Consider the following 24,897-nt stretch of genomic DNA (forward strand, 5'->3'; position numbering starts at 1 on the left):
TAGATTACATTTTTTAACTCGATTGTAATTTTATGTCTTAAATTTTACATAATTAATTACACAACGCCCTATAGCAATATTCGACATAAGTTTATTCTACATTTATCTTACCTTACGTTGCAACTAGTTCTTGTTTGGAACTTGTTCCCAAGAGTGTTTGTATCTGGTCACACTTAATCTTAAAACGCGCCACAATCTTTATAAAAGATTGATTTTGTTTATTTATTTAAAAACCATGGACGAAAGCGATCAAATAGTGGATAAGGGTGATGACGCGGAGCTCCCACCACCCACTACCGCGATTTCGGGTCAAATAAAAGCTATTGCCAAGGACACAGTTCACAAAATCTGCTCAGGACAGGTAAACATTATGTTTTTAGTTTGTATATGTTTGTTGATCTTTGTTTTTAACTATTCCAGGTGGTTCTCAGTTTGGCAGTGGCGGTTAAAGAGCTGGTGGAGAACTCCATAGATGCGGGTGCCACTCTGGTGGAGATCAAGCTAAAGGATCAGGGATTGCAAGGTGTGGAGGTCAGCGATAATGGCAGTGGCGTGGAGGAAGTGAATCTGGAGGGCATGAGTAAGTTCTATGATCTTTATAATGCAAGAAAAGATTGGTTATCCTACCTCCTACAGCTGCCAAGTACCACACATCAAAGATAAGGGAATTCGTGGACCTTTTAGGCGTGGAAACTTTTGGGTTCCGTGGCGAAGCTTTAAGTTCACTTTGTGCCTTGTCTGATATGGTTATCCAAACACGGCACGAGTCCACTGAAGTGGGTGAGTCCTAGACAAGGTATTTCTTACCCTTCAGCCCACTAAAAATAGCTCCACATTCCAGGCATTAAGGTGGAGCTCGACCACGATGGCAGGATCAAGAAGCGTTCTCCGTGTGCTCGTGCAGTGGGCACCACTGTAACTCTGGCCAATCTGTTTGCCACTCTGCCCGTTCGACGCCGTGACTTCACCCGTAATATCAAGAAAGAGTTCACCAAAATGTGCCAGATCCTGCAGGCCTACTGTCTAGTCACCAAGGGAGTTCGCATCCTGTGCAGCAATCAAACTCCCAAAGGCGCCAAAACAGTAGTGCTCCAGACGCATGGAAACCAGGAAGTCTTAGCCAATATATCAGCTATATTTGGAGCACGCCAGGCGGCTGATCTGGTGCCCCTGAAGTCGCCGTTCGAGCAGGGTCAGCTGAGCGAGGCGGGATTGCGGGCCGATCTCGAATCCACTGCAGATGCAGCCGATACCACTTGCCCACAAATCAGCTCCGAGGATGTGGAGCGGCTTAACCAAGCCGACTTTCAACTGGAGGGATTCATTTCCAGCTGTCGACATGGCGCTGGCCGCTCTAGCAGAGATCGTCAATACTTCTTCGTCAATTCAAGGCCCTGTGATCCTAAAAATGTAAGACAAAACTATCTTAGGATTTTTTTATAAAATAAAATGAAACCATTCCAGATAGCCAAGGTCATGAACGAGGTGTACCATCGCTATAATGTTCAGCAGCAGCCATTTATATACCTCAATATTGTCACCGCTCGTTCTGATGTGGATGTGAATCTTACGCCCGACAAACGCCAGTTGCTGATCAACAACGAGCGGATTCTACTGCTGGCGCTGAAAAAATCTCTATTGGACACTTTTGGCCAGACTCCAGCTACATTTCAAATGCAAAACACCACCATTGTGAGCATGCTGGAGCCTAAACCGAAGCAGGAGAAAACCGAATCCCCTAAAGAACTGGGCAATGAAGATAAGAACGAGGAAGGCGACGATGAAGATGTTCCTATTAGCTCCTCGCAGAGATTTATGGATGTGCTTACCCAGTGGCGACGGACTGGTGATACGAAAGGTACAGCACCTTCAGTTCCTGTCAAGCGCCGCTGCAGTGAAACTGAAGAGTTGGCCACTCGCTCTATGAAAATGCAGAAGATTCATAATTTTCTCAGTCAAGAGTCGCCGAAAGAACAGAACTCCAAATGCGAATCGGAATCTGAAGGAGCAAGTGATAATGAAAAGATAAAGGAGAACAAGGAACAGGGCTCCCTTGACGATAGTTTCTTGAATCTTAAAGAAATGGCTAAGGAGTCAGAAGGTAAGAACGCCTTAAATAATCCATAATCTTGTAATTAATGTAAATTCCTTGCAGCCTATGATCTTTTGATGAAACCAGCCAAAGAAGCTCGCATTGATTGCAAGGTTCTAACGCCAGTTAAAAGCCGTCGTAGTATTGCTGAATTTAAGCCAGAAACAAAAGCAGCCAAACAGGAGACAATTCCAGAATCTCACCCAGAACCACCCAGCTTATCTCAGTTATCCGAAGAAACCGATATTGGCAGCGAGGATGATGATCACATTGAGCTACCCACTCGTATAGAGTTTGATGAAGAGGTGGAAGAAGGGCCGCCGGAAAATTTTTCAAACGGAGAACTGCGCACCACGCTGGATGAGATTGCGTCCTCTTTAAAGGCCCAGGAGCAGCAGCAGCGGGATCGCAGGGCACGTGCCAAGCTGCAGCGTCTACGTTTCAAGACCGAAATTAATCCGAACCAGAACAGCAACGCGGAGGCCGAGTTGCAGCGGGAGATCAGAAAGGAGGACTTTGCCCGCATGGACATCATAGGACAGTTTAACCTGGGCTTTATCATAGTCAAACTGGAGGACGATCTTTTTATTGTGGATCAGCATGCCACCGATGAAAAATACAACTTTGAGACGCTGCAGCGCTCCACTCAGTTGGAGTATCAGCGCTTGACAGTGCCCCAAAATCTCGAATTGACGGCTGTTAACGAAATGGTGCTTATAGACCACCTGTCTGTGTTCGAAAAGAACGGCTTCAAGTTTGAGATTAATTACGAGGGTACGCTTGAGATTTATATAAAGTTTCTTTACTGAAAATTTCTTCACTTGCAGCTCCTGCCACAAAAAAGGTACAATTGCTGGGCAAGCCACATAGCAAACGATGGGAATTCGGCAAGGAGGACATAGATGAGCTTATTTTCATGCTGCAGGATGCACCTGAAGGCACGATTTGTCGTCCATCTAGGGTACGAGCTATGTTTGCCTCCCGAGCCTGCCGGAAATCTGTCATGATTGGCACTGCCCTAAACAGGACCACCACTATGAGGAGACTTATCACACAAATGGGAGAAATCGACCAGCCTTGGGTATGTAGAAAAATGTGATTTTAAAAATAAGAAAATGTTTAAACAAAAATGTATCTATCAGAATTGTCCACATGGACGTCCCACCATGCGCCATCTCATTAATATAACAATGTTAATGGACAACGACGAAGATGAGGAGGAGACTACTGAAGTCCAACAAAAGTCAGAATGAGTGTCAGATTCAGATAGCTTACAGACCAAAGCATAAAATGCATAATTAATTATTGTTGCGGTTTTTATTTTATTTAACTTTTCTTTTGAGCCACTAAGTATACGTCATTGTTCTGTAAATGCTTACTTGATTAACGATTAAACGACAGGATCAGACTTACAACTAGAGACAAATACAAAGGTTATCACTTGAGTATGTCTAACAAGCTACTCGTTTTGTTGTTTTGTTTAATAACTATTACTAGATCGTACACTAAATATACATATACGGGTACGTTTTATATATAATATTTGAGAGGCTACATACTTTCGGGTATACGTGTGCTATGGCTTAGTTTTGATTACTAAATGCTGCTCATCTTTAGTGACTATTCGTAACTAGAGTCGGCTGAGAAATTCAACGATTTGGCAAACAGTTTACAAGTCCCGCATTCGAATTCAAACGTTTGTCGGTTGTCTTTCGTAATTGGCCATAACTTATTCTATATATATTTTGGCCTACTGCCCCCGATGCACTCGTATCTTACAGCTGTCGTATCGTACACAAACAGTTTCTCCTCAATCGTAAAACTAGAGTTTAGTGTTTAAAACTATAAGTTTGCTAAGCCACAAGTATAATTAATCGCTACATTCTTCCTGTTTAGTGTATAAAATGCATGGCACCCATAGGGAACAGAGTTCGTTGAGCAAGTTACCTTAGAACACAACACTACAGTAACTTAGTGACTATGACTACAGCTACACTTTGATTCAATATTTTCGTCAATTCGATTCCAATTTTCCAGATTTCGTTTCGTTTTTCGTTCGCGTCGTTCATACATTTTGTAAATAAAAGGCAACTCATGAACATTTTTGTTTTCAACCACAAGGGACCAAGGGCCTCACGCTGATTTTCCCATCTCACGTTAACAAACTTTGCAGGTGGTTCAGTTCTTAGGTGTTATATATGTTTGTTGGATAAGTTATCTTTGGAAATAAATAGTGATTTGTCACTGAAAACGGGGTGAAGACAGGTAAAACTGGGAAAAACTTTTAAAAACTCAACAGAGAAAATCAACGCTTAGTGTGTTAGTTTAAATACCTCCTGATTTCGTTTTCTATTCTTATGGAGTTTGGCGAAAGTGGAATTCCCAAAAGATAACTTTCATTAAAGCTTTTTCTCTTAGTCTCTGAAATACTTAAAAAAACATGTTCCTCTTCCGCCAAAATTCTTTTAAATGGAGCTGCGAAACAGGATCGATTTTAGTCCTTTGTTTTAGATCCACAGCGGACCAATGGTTTCCACTATGATGTCCAGCACATCCTGACGCCCCATCTCCTTCAGCGTCAGCAGAAGCGCCATTATCGTGTGCGAAACTGAGTTGGAACTATTACCGGGGCAGCTATTCGCCCGACACTCCCACAGATTCAGGATCTGTTCGGTGGGCGAGGCCTTGGTGGCAAAGTAGGCGATATACCGGTCCGTATTCAGCTTCTTGGCCAGCAATCGCCAGTCCCGCTCGTCTGCCCGCGGGGGATCCAAGGCGGCACAGATCAGACGCTTGGTGGCATGCGGCAGCTGGACAAAATCCATCACACAGCTCTCGTTCACATAGTTGCCCTGGCGGTCAATGGAGATGGTTGTGTTCGTCGTGGAGGCCAGCTCCTCCGCCGAGCCGCTCATCGAGTGGGCTGGAATGTTGAAGGTATAGTAGTCATCCTCGCTCCCCTGCCCGAAATCTACGCAGAGGGTGTTCTGATCCTGTCTCCTCAGGCTAAACTCGCAGTGCAGGATGGAGTTGTTGCTGAGGATGTGCTGGTAGGGTATGGCATGTTCGTAGGGAGCTGCTGCCTCCACATCCGCGCTTCTCACCCGGATGTTGAGATTCCGGCTGTTCAGCGTGAAGGCAAACACCTGGCTCTCGCCGAGGAAGCTGCCGCCCAGCTTGGCCTCCACATTGGCGCAGATATCCCGGCTATTGGGAAAGTCCTTGACCACGTAGATCCGCAAACTGCAGTTGGCGCTGCTGGGTGGGGTATGTTGACTAAACGCCAACAGCTTCATCTTGATCGAGGGCTGCTGAATCCTAGGTTCCGCCACCACGGTGAAGTGGCCCAGTTGCTCCGTCATGATGAACACATGCGTCGCCTCCAGCTGCACGAACATGGGTGTGTTTATGGTCTCCTCGCCGACGGATACGGCCCGCCTCCAATTGACACTCAGTTCGTCGTGTTCGCTGTCAGCATGGTAGATGTGCACATGCCACTGCTCCGGAGCCACCAGGCAGTGGGGAATCTTCAGGATCACCGGCTTCACGAAGCTGTAGTTTCGTGGGGCACTGTGCACCACACTGCTGCACAGGATGGAGCTTTCGGTGGCACAGGACACACGACTGCACTCGTCACTCAACAGGAGCAGAGATACGTGCTTCTTTAGATGCTTTCCTATGGCGTGTTCCGGCACGAAGAGCAGGAGTTCTCCACCGTAGAGGCGCAGCTGTCCTCCGGCGCTTCCCAGGAGCTCGTAACAACTGCTCTTCGAGGCGTTCAGTATGGACAGCTTGCCGTTCATATCGAAGGTGGAGTTGGCTGTTCAAGAAAAGGATATGTAATTCATATTTAGCTGACTTTTATCAAGTTTACTTACAGGTATCTGCGGTGGAGGATTCCCCCGTTTCGGATAAGTAATCCACGCTCAGATGGTCTATGGGATTGGTGTAACTGAAAGCAAGAAAAATCCAATTTTAATTTAAAGTTAAGGGTTTTCGGTAAACAAGGGAAGATTAAAAAGTTTATGTCTACACATTGTTAAAATACAGCAAAAAGGAGTATGGTGGAAATAACTTCTCTGTAAGTACTCAATATCCGCGACAAGAATATTAAAAAGCTCATAACTATACGCGGTCTTAGGCGAATTTTAATGACTGATGAGTCATATAAAAATGAAAGCCCCTTGTGCTTGACAAGACTTTTAATTTAAGAACACAGAACGAGGAATATTTAAAGATTTTATGAGTTAATATTTAAGTTCCCTTCAAATAGAAGCAATAAAACTTAGGACTTATTAAGATCGAAGTTAGTCTTCAAAAATTAAAGCGGTCCAAAGTTTATGTCGAAAATGTATTGTATTTATGTAAGTACTCTAACCAATTTATGACAAATATCTGAAAAAGGGTTACCATAGGAAAAGATCTATCAGAAAACTAATAATATTTAAGCATCTTTTCCAGTAAAAGTGTTGATATTTAAAGAACTCCTTTCAAATCGTAGATAATCCGTAAATATTAAAATGTTGCCGGGCTTATTTGCTAGTTATAAAGTTTATGGCCAGAGTATTTACAGCGTATTGTACCCAAATCAAGACTCATGAGTATCCAAAGGATAAAAAGGACATATAAAAGGGCAAACTAATAACATTTATGGCTTATTTGTACACTTACTTGGCGGACAGATTGGGCACATCGTAGTGGTGCTCCGTGACGCCTCCACAACCGATGCCCATGCCCATGATGTGCTCGCCGGGCAAATAACGATGTCCGGGATTGACGTAATCGTATCCCATGTTGTTGGCCTCGATGTGCATGCGCATCTCCTTCTTTTCCACAACGCCGGGCATATAATCCGCGTCCATTACTGCAAACGGAGTCGAAATACAAACGGTCAATTGCTGGCGGCGAACGCAACAGCACAAGGACGCAGCGGGAGTCCTTTCAACTCACCTGAGCGGGCCATGTTGTAGTGGGGATTGGTGCGGATGCCACGGCGGGCGCAGCAGATGAGCGCCGTCCCAAAGGCGAAACACACCGCGGTTATGAAGGCCAGTCCCAGATAGAGGGTCCAATCGAAATCTGCAATGGCGAAACGATGCGCACTCATATTAAACTGCTGAATCGGCTGATTATACCCTGTAATCTCACGCAATGGAAGGTGTCTTCGCACTTTCTTTGTTAATTTATTTTAAATCAGGTTCTTTTTAATAAATGTAAGACAGAAAACTATGGCTCCTATTGCTTGTTAAAATTAGTTCTTTATGAAATTATGACTTGTATTTCAAGCACATATTAAATAGCCTATGTTCTTTAATTCATGTCGTTTTATATAGTTGCTTTAAAAATATTACTGTTCTTTGCCAACAAAATATATTCATTCAAATAATGATATCTTTTTGATTTCATTTGATTTATTTTTTCACTTGCAACTACATATTTCCCTTTCTTCCTATGATAGGGACTTAACCACTGGGTATTCCCCAGCTTATCATTGAAAAGGGTCCTTCAAAATCCGTTCACCTTCAACAGAACTGAATGGCAATAAAGCCAGCCTGCCTGCAATTCCAGCCTGCGAGCCAAGATGCTGCCAACGCCACCCCATTCCAATTGCCAATCTTTGTGTGTTTGGGCATTAAAAAAAAGGAGGAAACCATGAGATTTCTGCGTAAATCCGCCACCCTCATGCTTTTCAGGATGCCTGCCAAGCGAAATCCACACATTCATGGACGTTGAGTCAACGTCAACCCGAAACCAAAACCAAAAACGAACCGAACCGAACTGAACTGAACTGAACCAAACCGAACTGAACTTTTCCATAACCAAACAGGCATCCTCTCTCACCCATTGTCATCAATCCCGAGCAGCCATGCGTATCCGTATCTGGCGGAGCAGAGCAGTGTATGTCTGTATTTAATGTTTTATGTTTGTATGCTCATCCCCAGTCCAGCTCCGTCTATTTCGCATTATTATTCGCCGGCGGCCCCCCGTCGCCAGCAGTCAGTTCCCCGACATCCCACACCCCACAATCCATTCCCCATCTGGATGCCCATCTCCATGCCCATCTCCATACCCATGGAATCCTCCCACCCATCGGACGCCCATTGTTGCGCTGGCTGTTTCCGTTGCTGTGATTGTTGTCGTCATTGTTGCTGGCGCTGGCGGTGACTGGTTGGCCAAAAAGGAATCGCTGCAGCGCAAGGAATTACTCTGTATATATTATGATTATTATGCCGTAGTATCCCCGTATAGTCGTACAGTCGGTAGAGCAGGGCTAGAAGTGGGTGGGCGGACGCATTATACAATGTATGAAATGAGCAATTATATTCGCTGTAAATCAGCGGCAGCATCGGAAACAGCAGTAGAAGTAGAAGTTGAAGTCCCAAGCAGCAGCAGCAGCATCAGCATCCCCAACTGGGATACTCCAAGGATCTTGGATCTCAGGGCTTTCGTTTTCCATTCGCTTTTGTGCATTTTGCATGCTGGTTTTTTACTTTTCTGTTTTTTTTCTTTTTTTTTCCTCCTGCACGGGACATCAAAAGGGGATTCGTCTCCTTGGCCTGACAAATACGCTTTTAATATCAGATGGTTGAGTACGAGCTGCTGACAATGGGCCATGATGAAGCCGCAGGTATCGGTGGCCCAAGGAATTTGTTCCGGATTGGTTGAGCTTTACCGAATCGTAATAAAATCGAAAATAAGCTGCACAGTGTCGCTCTTCGTAAACTTTTCAGCAGGCAATCAAATAAAAGACAAACCTGCCAAAAACCCCAGGCATATCGGAAGGCTGCAGCAAGTCCTTGTACCCTGATCCTTTCAATTACACACTGTGACAGCCATCTAATTGATCCCCATGGACCGCACAAAACTATGTTTGAGTTGGGTCAATCGCACAAGTTTACCTCCCTCGTTTCCCCACCTCCCACACATTGAAAATCGAATCGCAAACAGCAACAATGACACGGGAAAAGCCCGGAATTGGGGTGGCAAATGGGGCAGGGTGCGGATTCTGATGCTGATGCTGCTGTCTTTGCCGCACGCCTAATTATCTGGCAAAGCACATAAACCCTCAGCAGACTTGTGTGGGACCCCCACTTAAATCTCAATTCCAAGTGCTGCTGCGATTGATTTGCGACGGACCCTTCTTCGATTGGGTTTTGTATTGGAATGGGGATTGGGATTGGGTTGGGGAATGGGATTGGGATTGGGAGTCGGAAGTTAAGAGTTTAGACTTGGGGGGGTTTTTGGGGTGAACTGTCCTTGCCATGCTTTCAATACTTTCTATACTGCCAGATATAAATAAGCTCGTGGTCGTGCACAAACAAATGCACTTGGTTAATTTCCCATTGTGACAATCAGCGTTGAGTGCTCGGCTTTTGTGTGAGGTTGAGGCATGGGTTTTTGATTCTGGCTTCTGGGTTCTGGGTTCTGTCCCTGCTGTTATTGTTGTCTAACTGTCTACTTTGTTGCTCCTGCCTGGCATTCATCCTTGTCATAAGCACAGACTGCGACTGCGACTGCGACTACTCACCATCCTTGCCAATCTGGCACTGTTCGCCGCGGCATTCGGCCGTTTGTATGTCTTTTCCGGCGCACAATGATTTGCCATATCCTGGGATATTGTCGGAACTCGAGCCAGTAGCTTCGCTGGGGCTTCCTCCGCCTCCGGTTCCCCCCGAGGCGATGAGGGCGGCCATGCCCACTCCGGAGCCGAGGAGCAGATCACCGGCTTCCTCCGCCTCGGAAATCTGAGTCTGCCCCGGAGTCAGGCACTTCCGGCGACGCACTTGAATGCACTCCGCGGAGCAGATGCTCCAGTCACTCCACGCCGACCAGCGGGCCACTGTAAATGGATGGGGAGGGCAAAAGCACAGGCAGTTTAGAAATCAAAAGTCATATTAACATGATTTAGCACACATTCCCGACAGCGGCACTCCCCGGGTCATATATCAAGATGGTCGGGGGCCATTCCATAACCAGGGACGTGGCTTTCCCCTCTTTCGTCCCCTCGATGCTGCTACACAATTACGGTCTAATAGATGGTCCGTGGGGAGAAATCGAAAGTTTGTTCCCACCATAAAATTAGTGGGTCTTCCTCCGTCCCTTATTCCTATTTGATTTTCTTTTTACCCCCAGCACTCCATTGGCGACGCCTCTGCTGATTTTTGGGGTTTGTGCGTGGGTGGGTGTGTAAAAGTGATTGTCATTTTAATGCTTTTCTATTTTCGCATTTTCTTTGCTATTTCAATTTCCCTGCTTTCTTTTTGGGGTGGAGAAAACGGAAAGTCCGAAAGCTAAACAAAAAGCCAAAACTGTTCATGGTGTGATGCATGCCAATGGCAGCTGAAATATATGTTCGACAGCAGTACACTGAGCCAAAATAGTTACAAAAGTAATTAATATTAATTAAAGAAAAAAATTAAATTTACTAAATACAAAGTAAATTGTATAGTATCCTTGTATTTCAAAATAAAACAAGAGTTTGCGAATAAGTGTATGTTCATGAATTGTTTAAAATTAAAATCAATATTATTAGGTTTATTCTGAGAGCTTTCAGAAAAGGATTTCATATAATTTATTCAAAAACAAGTTAGACCAATGACATTTATTACTTAATTACCAATTCCAGATGTAGTTTTTCCCTGAGTGTACACACATACTGATATAAATACATCGGCATTTGGCACTTCCTGTTTTGGAAACATAAAACCACCCCCAAAAAGGGCGCACAGAATTCCGGACTTGTCGCTAGCCATCATCACATTGCCAGGCATTTAGTTTCCCCCGCTACTCCGTCCGCATCCTGATCAACCCCCTCCCCAACCCCCACAACCCCCAGTCAATACCCATCCCTGGAAGTATCCTTTTCGACCCCGGCCAGACTGTTGCATGAATCAGAGAGCGTAAGTCGTGGTAAGTGATTTTTAAGTTGCTATCTGCCGCAGTGACGTCACCGTCGACCCCGCAGGAAAGTAAGTCACTTCAGTTAAAGTCAGTTAAAGAGTATGGAGTAGTTTTTTGGGGGAAGTCCCGAAACGAATGACGCCACGCTTGGTTGGATGCTGATGCCTCCGGTTCGCTTTAACACGATTGTTTATTGGATTGTTAAGGCCCCAGTGAATATGAGGGAACCCCAACTAAAAAATTTAACTGTCGACGGCTCGTTAAGCATTCAAGTTTAACTGCTCGAACACAATGTCGTATTGAATCCTTTTGGCCCCCAATTCCCCATCCCCTCCTGGGATGCGAAGCCTTTGAGGGAAATGCATATTGTCGGGCTTTCGGTTCAACTTACTGCGCTTACTCGACGAAATGTCAAATCCATCAGGGCTCACGATTTGAGTGTCCTCTGTTGTTGGCAGGCGACAGTGGCGACAGGACGACGGCGTAATCACAGGCGTTGGTGGGCGTGGCGGCAGGACCATAAGGTTGACACGGTTCCATGGGGATGAAAAGTCGGCAGATTGAAGGAGTCCGGACCAAAAAAAAAAAGAAAAACGAAAGCCAAGCGAAATTTAAAATTAATTTTATGACACACTTTTCATAGAAAAGAAATACCCCAGTCCACAATGGCATCCCCCTCTTGACGGCCGAAAGGCCCCCTTCTGGAGTGTATATATACCCATTCCCAGTCCCATTCCCAGTTCCACTCCCACTCCCATTCCCATTTGCCCCGCTTGTCTGTCAACAATTGCTCATTGCTGTGCCCGCTGTGCGCCTGGCCAAGTATCCTACGAAATCTCCGTGTGGGTGAGTATCTGGGCGAGCACTACAATACAATACAATGCAATACAATAAATTTACATGAATAAAAGTGAAGAGTCTCAAACACATGCCGCCCGTGCGTCTGTCAAAAAGAGCGCCCCATCTACCACCGTGCACCTCATTCCATATGAATCCATTCCAGATTTCATCCTCAGTCCTCAGTCCCAAGTCTCTGGTCTCTGGTCCCTGGTCCCTTCCCCCGGTTTCATTCCTTTGTCACCATTTAGTCGGTGGCACGCCGACGGCAGGCGTTCCCGCTCCTCTTCCCCATTCCCTTCCCTCTTCCCACTGCCAAAGTCGGCGGCCCAATCTATCCATCTATATACGCGTTCGCATGTGGAGATATCTGTCGTCGGTCCAAGGCACCGAATGCGTGTTTAAAATGAAATACTCAGCACTCACTCAAAAATGTATTATACCATTGTTCGCACCGGGTATGGTGACTATGCAGAGGGGTTGGTCTATATTTAGTACTAATACACATGGATTAAGTTATTATTCTTAAAAAAGGACATCGAGATGACAGACAAGAATAACTTAAAACTTTCCCGTAATTTGATTGACATATGAAAAAGGAATGACTCTTAACTTATATGTAAGAATAAGAACAATTTATATTAACTTTTTTCTATATCTGTAGTTAATGTTTTATATTCTCAACGTAACAAAACGTTATGTTATGCAAATCAAAAAAAATTGTTAGCAGAAATACCAAAATGAACAAATTTTATATTAATTTAATTGATTTTATTTTACCTCTTTAACTTTTTGTTATGAATTTCGATTTACTAATATATAAAGTTTTAACAAAAATCGCAAAACATAAACTCTAATAAAGGTTAGATTATACTCTAATGAAGCAAATATTGAAATAATCCACACAAATCCCGTACGCCGCAAATCAATTTCAATACCACTCTAATCATTTATGCAAATCCCTTCCCATTTGGATTATGATAATCACTGAAATCCTTAGAGTATGCCTAGTTCGCATTGACCCTTAAGCTTATCTTGTCTTTTTCCATTTTTATACCCGTTACTCGTAGAGTAAAAGGGTATATTGTATTCGTGCAAAAGTATGTAACAGCTAGAAGGAAGCGTTTCCGACCCTATAAAGTATATATATTCTTGATCAGGGTCACTAGCCGAGTCGATATAGCCATGTCCGTCTGTCCGTCTGTCCGTCTGTCCGTCTGTCCGTCTGTCTGTCCGTCTGTCTGTCTGTCTGTCCGTATGAACGCTGAGATCTCGGAAACTATAAAAGCTAGAAGATTGGCATTTTGCATGCAGATTCAAGGAGTTCCTACGCAGCGCAAGTTTGTTTCAAAAAGGTGCCACGCCCCCTTTAACGCCCACAATCGCTTATATACGATTTTAAAAATTTAAATATTTCGGAAAAGTAAAAATGGAGTTTTATTGTGTTTATCAATACCTATCGAAATGTAGAAGAAATTTTTCAAATCGGACCATTCGTTAAAAAGTTATGCGTGATCAAAGTTTCTATCTCCATCTCCCTCGCACTTCCTTTACCTGAGTAACGGGTATCTGATAGTCGGGGCACCCGACTATAGCGTTCTCTCTTGTTTTTTTGTGGAACGCCCCCTGAACTTTTGCGTTGTGCAGTGCTTTGTATTTTGGACTGTCCTTGCCACTCTGGCCCCCCCTCTCCCCTGGCGCCGACCATCCTCCCTGGTGTGAAAAATACGCGTTGTTCTCGACGCTCCAGGAGATGTATCGACAGAGTCAGCGGGGTGGACAAAGGGAATTCGGGAAACTGGGAAACTGGGATGTGCAGGTGGCGCCCAAGTTGGAATCCCGGCCGCAAATACCATTTAAATTGACAATTTTGCTGCTGCTTTACAGCTGCCTTTAAGCCTCCCCACATTCGCCCCAACCAGGAAACCCGTATAATGGGCGTGCTGGCCGCAATTCGTAGCGCCCACAATTTTGCGGATGACCGCAGGAACGTACCTGGACATGCGGCGCAATCGGGGGACTTCTGGATCTGGGGGCCCGGGCATTGGGCGCCCCCATTCAATGGCATTGGATTGTTACAGGTGCGCGAACGTTTCCGTCCTTGGCTGGGCTTTCCAGCACACTTGCACTCGCGCCACGGACTCCAGGTGCTCCAGCCACCATTGACTGTGGGATGAAATCAGAAATAAAATAATTAAGAGCGTTATCGACCAGGAACGCGACCATGACATTACCCGGTACTCTATTTAACGTGCTACACATTTATAAGAGCGACTTATCAAAGGGGTTTAAAAGGGGTTTAAGGATTTTTACATCTGTATACAATGTTTTACATCAATATATTTTTATTTCTAACAATTCCTTGTCAAAAAAAAATCCTTTCTAATAGTGATAAGAAAGGGCTGAATGATTTTTCCAACTGAATGCATTTTCATAACAGGTTACTTGAAGACTAATATATCAAACTTTGAACATCTTGAACACATCAGATTGCCTAAAAAGTTTTACGATGCCTTAATATCTCTTTTGTTAAGTGAGTCCAAATAACCTTATTTAATACTTATTTTATAAAGAACGAAACATTTGTTTTGGGTATTTTCACCCCCTAAGAGTACCTTGTAATAAAAAGAACTTTTAAATTCATGACCCTGCCCTGGAGCCCTTGAATACTGACCATAAACGATGAGCACGGCGGAATCGGAGACGCGTCTGCCGGCGATATTCTCGGCACTGCAGCTGTAGTTGGCCATGTGCTGCAGGGCCACCTGGCGAAAGGTGAGCGTGCCGGCCGAAACGCTGATCCCCGGCTCGGCGTCCGCCGTGATGACCGCGTTGTTCTTGTGCCAGGTGAGCTTCGGTTCCGGGAAACCGCCGGGTGGCTCGCAGCGCAGTTCCGCCCGACTGCCCAGCTCCAGGCGCAGCGAGGTGGGCGACTGGTTGAAGGACTTGCGAATATCTGTGGTGGTGAAAAAGACAGATGCAGGACACCGAAGTAGATATAGATTCGGATACCGATAGGGGAAAGCTAAGCGAGGGTCAGTTGTCGACAGGAAGCAACCCCTGGTTAAGGTGTGTTAACATTACATTATCACAAAACGAACACTTAAAACAACACACAACAAAAAAACTTGAAGAAAATATTTGAACACAAATTTCGTTTAATAGAATACAACTTTGTATCATTTGAATAGACCAAAGCGTTCGAATTTTAAATGATTTTATTGTCTTTATAAAGTTGTTTTTATAAAGATTTTATAAAGGATATTCAGATGAATTGTAAAATTATTAAGATTTAAGATTAAGATTTAGATAATATAAACTGAAAAGCAGCTGCACTAGTCACAAAACACTAATGAAATTTTCTTGCTAATGTCAGCAAATCTTCTGCATTTTAAAAATATATATTTTTATAAGATTTTCAGTCAAACCGTTGAAGTTTTACACTGAAGTTTTATTTTAGTGAAATTTTTTTAGTCTGTGTAATAGCCAACTCAAACTTGTTGTACTTGAATTTGGTAAGAAAGTATGTAAGCCATATATTTTTATCAGTGTACTCACAGGCATTGTGTACGGTGGCGGCCTGACTCTTGACCACGCCACGCGACGACCAGGCTTGGCACTCGCACTTGAAGGGTCCGTCGCCGAAGAACTCGTCCACCAGGTCGCGGTGGATGGTGGCGGTGACCTCCTCCATGTTGACCCCCGTGTGCGGGTCCACGTGGGTCTCGTGCGTGGAAGGCGGTGGTTGCGAACTGCCGCTGCACTTGAAGAACACCTGCAGCGAATGGGAGGCCTTGCACTTGAGTACCGCCGGCCGGTTCTTGACCACGAACACACTCTCCGGTTCGATGAGGAAAATGGGCAGGGTGTTGCTGGCCTCGCCGGGACTTAGTTTCCCGGAGTTGAACTCCTCCAGGAGTATTCCAGATCCCGCTGCCGCTCCCGATGATCCCGAGGAGGAGGATCCCTGCGGCGGCCTGGCATTCTCATCCTCGCTGCTATTGCCCAGCAGCTCCACGTTGTTCCGGTGCGACGCCGACTCCTCGGTGACCAGGGAGTTGGCAAAGGGGGCCAGCGCCGTCAGGGGGTCAATCGCATCCTCCTCCAGGGAGGCGGACAGACTGCCGTAGTCCAGCTGCGGCAACTCCCCGGAAACTGGCAGCGAGAGCAGCAGGATTACCTGCAGGTTAACCAGCAGGGCAATCACATTTCCGGCTTTATTAATCACCGCCATGCTTCGCTGCTGTCAGTTGGCCCGTCGTTCGTAGGAGGAGGTGTCTCCTTGTCCTGCGCTTCCTGTGCAACTGATGCACCTGCAGGGACACCTGCAATGCCAATAGTCGTTGCTGCTGCTGGCGATGTGGCGAGCTAGCTGAAGGAGCTGGCATTAGCATTAGCTGCACACTCGCTCCGTTGACGTGGTGAATACGATCTGGAAAGGCAGATAAGAAACGCCAGTTAGCTACCTTTACTTATTCGACCGGGCAATTTGCGCACTTGGCAATAAGGCGATTATTTACCAAGCGGTCTGTCAAGCCACGAAAGTGTCCATGGTTTGACTAAAGTGTTCATATCTTTGACGCACACGCTTAGCATTAACAAACTTATGGTCTTGGACTTGGATTTTTCTATTAGAGACGGCTTGATTATACTCTACTGGAATAGAACTACAGACTTTTTTATCGCTCCTATAAGAGCATATAAAAATATTTTAAATGACCACCAATCTGCATAAACTATTATTAAATTATTATTAAATATTTTTTGAGACCTCCAAGACCAATTTAAGGATATCTTACAACAGGAATAAACATTGAATTATCCGATATAATTCCTTTATTATTTATTAAACATAATATTTAGTAACTATCTCTAAACATGTTTAAAGTAATAAATAAAGTTTTTAACACAATTTAAAGTTCTGAATCATAAATGATCAACTATAATCAAACACAATTCAATTTCGGTTCCTCGAATTGTCTTTATGTTTAAATAGTTTTATTGGCCATAGAGATTTTAAATGAAAGTTCAATCAATCCTATGACTCAGTCTGTTTTCTTGGAGGCAGATGTTGGGCCAATAGGTCAATATAGAATTTCGACTGTATATGAGAAATTCTCAGCTAGACACCTGCCCTTTTATGACGTAAAACCCCTTCTGAAATCAAGAATAAAAGGTGTCAGTTTACGATCACATTCTCCAGAATCAACAATGCCTTAAGGGTGGCTAAAGGGTCTAATGGGAAACTCGAATAATAATGTAACAATACCCTTCCATTAAAGATGCTCACTTCATGGGCGAAACTATCTGAAATTGTATTCCCATGTTTAGATATCATTTCCTGCCCTAGGTAGGCCATACTTCAGTTCGCATCGATTCCAATCTACTGACAGGATCAATGGAAAATGAAAATGTATCGTCTGCACTTAGGGACACTTCCTGTCCTTTTGCAGCACAATCGATGAGTTGTCTCCATCAATCAGAGGGCCAATACTCCCCAACAACCAACGAATTTCCAAGTGTAGGGCAGCGTGGTCACAAGTTACAAAATTTTCCATTAGCCATGCAAGTCATGCGTCAGGTTCTACGAATCGTTGGTACCTAATCGAAATATTAATAACAGGTATAAGTATGCTCCGCCACACTGCAGTTCCACCGGTCACCTAGGCGGTTCGTTCAGGACGTGGTCTCCTCCACGGGCTGTGGGAAAAGCGCCTTTTGTCTTTTGTCAGAGTTATTATGTGGTCGGTGTTGAGTGGAGTGGTGGAGTGGAGTGGGAAGCGGAGAAATAGACGAGGCATGCCTGCACGAACACCGCGATAAGTCCGGCCCCCGTCTTTGAGCCCAACTTCGAGTTGGAGTTTATGCGTTTGTCTTTGTAATTATGTATTAATCATGCATAAGTTTAAACTCAAAGACTCCCCTCACACCGCTCAAACAAAATTTTATTGCCGACGACGTGGGCCATTAAAAGGCGCATCAAGTAAAAGTCGATATGTAAATTTTGCGGAAACGCTGATATGCGATAAGTGATTATGTTCAGAGGGACCATGCGCCACAGCTCACACAACTCAGCCAAATCAGAGGTACCCAGTAGCAGTCGTGACCACGAATCGTAATAAAATATCGGGTAATCAGAAGTTAAAGGGAAATAATACATTTGATGGGTCGTCATCATCGTTTCATTCGGCTTAAGCGCCTTTATGCGTAATTCAATTGGATTTACAGGGTGCTTGTGGACACTTGAGTGTCTGTCAATATTCTCCTTCGTGTGGCGATGGTAAATGGATGGTAAATGCTATATGCTATATTCCATATATGGTGTGTGGGCGGGCGGAGCTCTCATGTAACTGACCAGATTATAATAGTGTTCTTCCGACTCTATCCGCTTTGTTTTGTGTGTGCATTCAATTATAGATGTGGATATTGAAGCTCGTTTTGTTTTCGATTTGTCTAGACTTTTGTTTGACGAGGCCGAGATTGGGGCACATTGTGTGCGCCGGGCTGCTTAGCTAAATTACATTTCGGCTAAAGTAAATCGATATCGCCATCAGCGAAAATCGAACACTGATTTTCAGCTCATATAAACAAAGCTTATTTATTACTGCAGCTTCTCTCAGGAATAATGCTGAATTGAAGGCATATATTTACATGACAACGGAACAACTGAACTGATGGCGAGATTAATCAAAGTCTGGCACATAAAATACCCCCGATTCAATCGATTTGGAGCCTGCCTTATCGAAACAAGAACGTCAGTGATCGGGGCGGTGGGGTATTGTACATTACTTTTTAATAGATTTTTAATGAAGTGAAGTAGGCCAAATGGATTGTAAGAGGCGCTTATCAGCGACATTTCATTGTCTGCGGGTGTACTTTATAATCGAATGGGTTTTATTTATTGAATGCAAACTTGTCGTTGGCAAATAAAAAACATGCATTGATTTTGGCACGCAAGCATCCGGGGAACCTCCTACCACTTCCTCATCCTCGGAATGAATGACTGAATGACAAACTGTGGGACACACACGCACATGCACTGAGCAATAAAATGTTTTTGAAATTACTGAAAATATTATTATGTAATTCAATCCTTTTCAAAGAAGATAACACTGTTTTAAATAGGAGATAAGTTATACAGAATTAAGTGGTCCAAAAATGTTGGAATGGTGTTAACATTAGCCAGAGATTATCATTCGAAATAAGTAAAGTTAAATATAATTATAGCTGTGATAGTGATGTGATAAGTACTCAGCTCGTGTGAAATTATACACATCAGAGTTCAGAAGGGTTTTTAGCAGTGTCAACTTTCCAGCCAGGGTGGACAGAGGATTACTGCTGATGGTAGATGGAATTAAACAAATTGGAAAGCTTTAATTTATATTGATGTGGATTTTCGGAAAAATCTGAATTGTTTGGATGAAGTTATTATATATTTTAAAAAGTTTTGAAATTGGATGGCTACCGAACTTTGCAATTGGGTTTAAAACATTTTAGGGTATGGCCATTTCAATGTTATTTAAGTATAATCAGCTGAAAGCTGGAGAATGGATGTGCTAAATCAATAATAATACTGGAAAGTTTAGAGAAAAAACGAACTAAATTAAAAATCTATAAGTAAATTAGACTTCATATTCAGACTTATAAAACCAGACGGATTACTTGGCCAACAAAATTACCCTGTCAGCTTTTTAAGATTCCTTTTTTCGCTGTGCAGTCTTTGAGATTTATGGCAAGATACGCAAGTTGCGTGTGCATGTAATCATCCTATATTGTGAGCAAAAGACGCCACCGAAGTCCCGCTGAACTTTGATGATTTCCCAAGCTCTCGGATTTCGCGGAGGAGGAGGATAAAATTGTGTCGCCGGCACTTGCTTCCTAGGCAGCCAGCCTGAATGAATGGGAAATGCGAATGGAAGACTGCGTGGGATAATCGGCGTCGTATTCAATTTAATTTCACAACTATTGCGGAGTCTCAGCGAAGTGTAGAGGCGGAGAAGCCCTTCCTGTGCCGAATGAGAACTTCCAAGTGAACTCCAAGAACACAGATTCGGCTGGCATTCGGTGGATGAGGATACCGATGGGGGAATGGGGATTGGGATGAGTATGGGGATGTGAATGTGGATGGGGATGGGGATGGGGAACAATGCCAGAACACACAAAACAAGTGAGCATTCTATAAAATAATTGATGACTGACTGACTCAGTTGCTTGGCAGCAATAATTTTTATACTTCTGAAGCACTCGCACACACACTCTCGAGCACTAAAATCAAATGCCACTCGAAACGCTGCGCCAGTCGCTTTGGTGACTGCCCTGAAGTGGATCCATGGATGTGGATGTGGATGTGGATGTGGCTGCCGCAGATGCCGCTGCCTCAATTGCGTGTGACTTGTACTCCGGCGTTTCTTGCTACTCCTCGTTGTAGTTATGTTGTACAATCGCCGGAACATCTGTAGCACAAATGAAATCTTTAATGCCTAAGGGACCGTGCTGGTAACTTTGAGGCATCTGCATTTCACATGTTGCGCATTTTGCCCACACACTCACTCAGCAACTTGAGACCTTATAGAGGCGGCTATTGTGGATCTCAGCTCGCTTCGCGTTTTTTTTTCGGGCCACGCTTGTCTTGTAATCAAACAATTAAAGATGATTTTAATTAATCTATTTATAAAATCCTCCCCCATTGCCGCACAGCCGCCGAGCCGCCGTCATAACTGCTCAAAATTGAATGCGACGAGCGTCGCTTGATCGAACAACTCAACGGGGGATGCGTTGCGAGAGCACAACGACAACAAACATCTTTAAATTAATTAAGCGTAATTGTCGAGGAATTAGAAGTAGAAACAAAAGTTTCGAGCATGAGTTATGGGCCAGATACAGCTCATGTTACTACAAGATACACCAGATACAATCGCAGATGAAGTGTGGGAGGAGGGCCAGCATACTTGTGCCCGTCTGCATGCGATAAACAAATTATTTATGATTCCATCAGTAGTCTAAGTAGCACAAACTGAACAACTGATGACGGCCCTTATCATTTGTATCGTATTAGCAAAGTTCTAATGTGTCCGCTTCTAACAAATGATGCCCCTGGCCTAATTTATGTTGCCAAAAGTGGTGCCACATGATGCCAGCTGATGATAGCCAGAGAAAAACAGAAAAACAGTTGCCTACGCAACCTCCAAAGATGCAATGATAAGAGTCGGGCTTGTAGAAAGTTCTACCCTAGACTACCTAGGCATGTTAATTCCCTCTTGATTCTCACCATCATCGATCGGCTCGGTTCAATCCAACGATTTACGACGGTAAGCCCGGCTGCGCCCTTACTACCATCGGCTACCTACTTTCGGAACAAAGCCAGTTGCCGAAAGAAAATGAAAAGAGCCTATTCTTTCACTTCGATCGACATCTAATCCAGTGTTAAGTCGCGTCCCGGTCCCATGAACCCTGGAACCTATATGTAGGAACCCAGCCCGAACGACCTCTACATATGTTGTAGAACGCTGGAATGACAATTAATCACCGCAGGAGTCAAAGATGTTCATGCAACGTTCAACGTTCAACGTTCCCATGTCCCGAAAATCGAAAGCCGAGCCCTTGTTTGCCCATCGCCGGGAACAGCTGTATCTGTATCTACGACGGGGTTTGAGTTTCGATTACTGTGCTGTTGCACAACCCCTAAAATTATGGCTACTAGGCCGAGTGTGAGAACTCGTGAAGGGGTAAGAGTAAGAGCTGCGCGTAAATTGTTAAAAAGCAGAAACCAAAGTGTGAGTCCAATCATTACGTGCATTTGTCAAGGCCTGAGAATTGTTCCGAGTGTCGCTGCTGGTTGTTTGAATCCCATGCCACTGCTTACCATTCCAAAGTATAATACCATTCCATTTCGTCTGTCTGTCAGTCAGTCGGTACGTCAGGCAGTCAGTTAGGACGTTTCGACGTCCAAAGGGGATCATTATATGCCAATTGGCGATTGTTTGTTACCCACTCACCGACCCACCAACCCACCGATTGTCGCGGAGGGTTGGTAATTGCAATCCACATTTGAATTTACATTTGAATAACGGTTACAGGCCCAAATTATAACTGTAATTGCGGCATGTTGATCGCGGCATCCCGCTGGCCGGAGTTGCTATTAAAATTGTAGCTGCATCTTTTATCAATGAATTGAGTGCTGCACTCTCATGAGGGCCTCTCGACAGCCGCCCGACCACCCCCCTCCACCCCACTGTGTGACAGGAAAAACATAAATAAACATACTGAGAAAAATATAAATTTCCAAAACCGATCTAGAACTCGGTCATTCGGAAATAGACTTTTCCGCAACTGGAAAATTATTATTCGTTTTAATTTATAACGATTCCATGCTTGGGTAGGCTATTATTGTGTATTGTGGAAATTATTTGATATGATTTCAGAAAAGTGGATTAATAAATAACTCTTGACTTTGTATTTGTGCTATGGAAATTACGAAAATTACATTTTTTAAAATTGATCATAAATTATTTGCTTTATTATATTTAAATTTAAAAGTTATTATCTGCAAATATTAGGGGATCAAGGTTTAAGCGGTTTTGAAAGTACTGTCAAACTTCTCAATTACGACCTTTCTTATCTAATGATAAGCTCAAGAAAATCACAGCGATTTTAAGACCATGGATTTATCATTAACATATGTGAAGGTTGATGATAGAACCAATAATAAAGATTTTTAAACTAGAATTTATACAAGAAATCTCAATCATAAAAACGTTTTAAATATGCAGATTAAAGGTGCTCTATAATTTGATGTATTTTTTTCCTGTGCACTAACACACACCGTCGCACTCAAAGCAAATACACATGGCTAAGCGCAATCATAAAATACAAATAAAAATAAAAATACACGATGGCGTTCAAAAGGGCACGCTTTTCATAATAAACATTAGCGAGCGGCCCTTGGTTCGCCCTATAGGCACTGTCGTCCCGCACCCCTCCCCCGCGGTCACATGGTTCGAGGGTCGTCCGATCCGCTCCAGTCGGTTCCGTTTCCCTTGGTCCCCCTCCCACTCCCCCGCTAACGCTACTGGCTCGCTTGTTTGTTTGTGAATTGGTCGTCTTTAGTTACACTTGAATACGTTTTGTGTGTTGTCGCCGTAGTTGTAAAGTGTGTGTGTGGGTTATGGTTAGCTGGTCCTGGTCCTGGTCTTGTTCGGCACTTCACCTCCTACTCAATGCACTTTGCACCTTAAAATAGCATTGCAGTGGCATACTTAGCGGCGCAGGAAGCGACGACGGCCGACAACTGCAGTGCGCCCCTTTGTGTGTCCTGTTTTTATCCTGTCCGAGCCACTGGGGTTTCTTATTATAGTTAAGCATCGCTACTTACCCGGTGTCTCGCTTTTGTTGCTCCCGTTTCTGCAGTGCGACCAAAGGAGCGGGCTGTTGTCTTAGGAGCCAACATGTATCCAGATCCAGTTACATGTCCCCAGTCCCCTGGAATCCTTGCAGAGGCGGCTGTTGTGTGCGAGTGTGTGTTTGTGTGTGCTTAGGACATCTGTAACCTTATCGCATTTAGTTTACTTGTCTCCGCTTACACTCATTATGACAGAGCACTTCACTACGCTTTTCACTAGGCACCGAGAAGATATCCTGCTGGTATTGATACTATGGCACAAGGTAAGGTATCTCTATCCCGCATATATATATCGCCGTTCACACGATCTTGCACTGGGTTTTCAATACGCGCGCGCTCGAACATACGAAATTTCAAAAACAACCACTGCGTCGAGCCGGCGTGCGTCCGTTTACTTCGGCGATTCACGTTCGAATGAGACGTCGATTATTCGTGGCCAGAGCAAAAGGCAGCGACGACAGGGCCCTGCACTGAGCAAAAAAATTACCATCAAAGATTTAGTTGAATCTTATATTTTACATGTTGATATAACCAAAAACGCCTTCAACTATCATTTTATCTATCTCTTTTTTAATTGAACAAAATAAAGTTTCTTGATTCATTATATATTTTTAACAAATGTAGCTTAAATTCATAATATAAGGAATCTCTTTATTTTGACCTTAGATAAGGAACTGGGAAATCTAAATAAAGGAGTTGCTTTCGCAACCTACTTTAAAAATGTTTTCTTTTTAGTTTTCTGGCCCTATTTGTAATTCATGTTTGACTACAATAAATTTATTACAAAATAATAATAAAATTAAAATTAAATTTGTTATTATATTTATTATATTTTGTTATTTTTTTTTAAATTGATTTCTTTTCAAAGTGTAGTTGCGCTCTTTGATTCGGAGTGGCGCTCTCTCTTTCTCTCTCTTACTCACGCAGCATCCCCAGGAGGAGCATGCTGCGTTGTTGTTGTCCGCAGCATATGTGCAGGAAGTGGGGGAGTGGGAGCCCAAAGAGAGAGAGAGAGTGCTCTCCCGTTTGGACGCACTTTACGACGTGGACGTGGATGTAAATGTATAGGTACGAGTATGTATATTGGCTCCTTGGCTATTTTGTATCTTTCCTGCCTCCGCCCGCGTGTTGTTGTTGTTGTCGTTGCATTCTAATTTTACGCACTGGATTCCTGAGATGCTTTCATATTCCATTCCCGTTTGATGATTTATCGACTGCAGCGGCAATTAAAAGGCCTTTAGCGATGCTTTTTATCAACTCGACTCGGTGACATTGGAGTTTTATTTATATTTTGTTGTGCGCGCACACCCACACCATCGCTAAAATCACTACGCACTCATACACACACACCTATGCCAGGAGATTTTTGTTGGCTTTTATTGCCTTTTTTTAATTTGCAATTTCTTGTTATTTCACTTGAACTTTACCATTTATTGCGGTTTAATTGCACATTTTACGAGCCAGACATTGGCTGCAGTTTTCCCGACGAAACTTTTTGTTTTTTTTTCGTGGAGCGCATTCCTTTGGCATCACTCAGTAACGTTGGCTCAAATTGGAGCCTGTGCTCCCGCAGATTACTCCCGCCGCCCGGTGTGACCAGGCGTCGCCAAGGGCTCCAATCAGGGTTGAAGGTTTTCCGGGAGCGACTTTGAATCCTTGGCGCCACCTT

The 24,897-nt window shown here is 43.9% G+C and overlaps 2 protein-coding genes across 3 annotated transcripts; one reads left to right on the forward strand and one right to left on the reverse strand.

The window, feature by feature from the left end:
- Positions 1–180: 180 nt before the first annotated feature.
- Positions 181–3,512, forward strand: LOC108039868 (mismatch repair endonuclease PMS2). Its single transcript, XM_017117016.1, has 8 exons — positions 181–361; positions 421–580; positions 637–780; positions 842–1,410; positions 1,465–2,101; positions 2,156–2,866; positions 2,920–3,173; positions 3,235–3,512. Exons 1-8 carry the CDS (start codon positions 236–238, stop codon positions 3,343–3,345), a joined length of 2,712 nt encoding a protein of 903 aa, XP_016972505.1. The 5' UTR covers positions 181–235; the 3' UTR covers positions 3,346–3,512.
- Positions 3,395–23,701, reverse strand: LOC108039866 (netrin receptor unc-5). 2 transcript variants are annotated; one of them, XM_017117014.2, is made up of 10 exons: positions 23,202–23,701; positions 15,389–16,262; positions 14,505–14,786; positions 13,826–13,996; positions 11,385–11,438; positions 9,621–9,932; positions 7,043–7,171; positions 6,764–6,956; positions 5,971–6,044; positions 3,395–5,912 (listed from the first exon to the last, which is right to left on the reverse strand). In XM_017117014.2, the coding sequence occupies exons 2-10, from the start codon at positions 16,062–16,064 to the stop codon at positions 4,600–4,602; spliced, it is 3,204 nt and encodes a 1,067-aa protein (XP_016972503.2). In that variant the 5' UTR covers positions 16,065–16,262; positions 23,202–23,701; the 3' UTR covers positions 3,395–4,599. The 2 variants fall into 2 exon arrangements, with proteins under 2 accessions (XP_016972503.2, XP_016972504.2); XM_017117015.2 differs by lacking the exon at positions 9,621–9,932 and having other exon boundaries at positions 23,202–23,657.
- Between the last annotated feature and the right edge of the window lie 1,196 nt (positions 23,702–24,897).

Source organism: Drosophila rhopaloa, unplaced genomic scaffold (assembly GCF_018152115.1).
Source record: "Drosophila rhopaloa isolate 14029-0021.01 unplaced genomic scaffold, ASM1815211v1 contig_115, whole genome shotgun sequence".
Lineage (NCBI taxonomy): Eukaryota > Metazoa > Arthropoda > Insecta > Diptera > Drosophilidae > Drosophila > Drosophila rhopaloa.

What these genes read in the sequence shown, in the direction of transcription:
- LOC108039868 (XM_017117016.1), top strand. Translation starts at nt 236, where the DNA reads ATGGACGAAAGCGATCAAATAGTGGATAAGGGTGATGACGCGGAGCTC. An exon ending in AATGGCTAAGGAGTCAGAAG is followed by an intron (nt 2,102 to 2,155) that starts GTAAGAACGCCT and finishes AATTCCTTGCAG; the next exon opens with CCTATGATCTTTTGATGAAA. An exon ending in GAGAAATCGACCAGCCTTGG is followed by an intron (nt 3,174 to 3,234) that starts GTATGTAGAAAA and finishes TGTATCTATCAG; the next exon opens with AATTGTCCACATGGACGTCC.
- LOC108039866 (XM_017117014.2), bottom strand. Translation starts at nt 16,064, where the DNA reads ATGGCGGTGATTAATAAAGCCGGAAATGTGATTGCCCTGCTGGTTAAC. An exon ending in CATTTCGTCGAGTAAGCGCA is followed by an intron (nt 9,933 to 11,384) that starts GTAAGTTGAACC and finishes ATCCATTTACAG; the next exon opens with TGGCCCGCTGGTCGGCGTGG. An exon ending in GTGCCCAATCTGTCCGCCAA is followed by an intron (nt 6,045 to 6,763) that starts GTAAGTGTACAA and finishes TCTTGCTTTCAG; the next exon opens with TTACACCAATCCCATAGACC.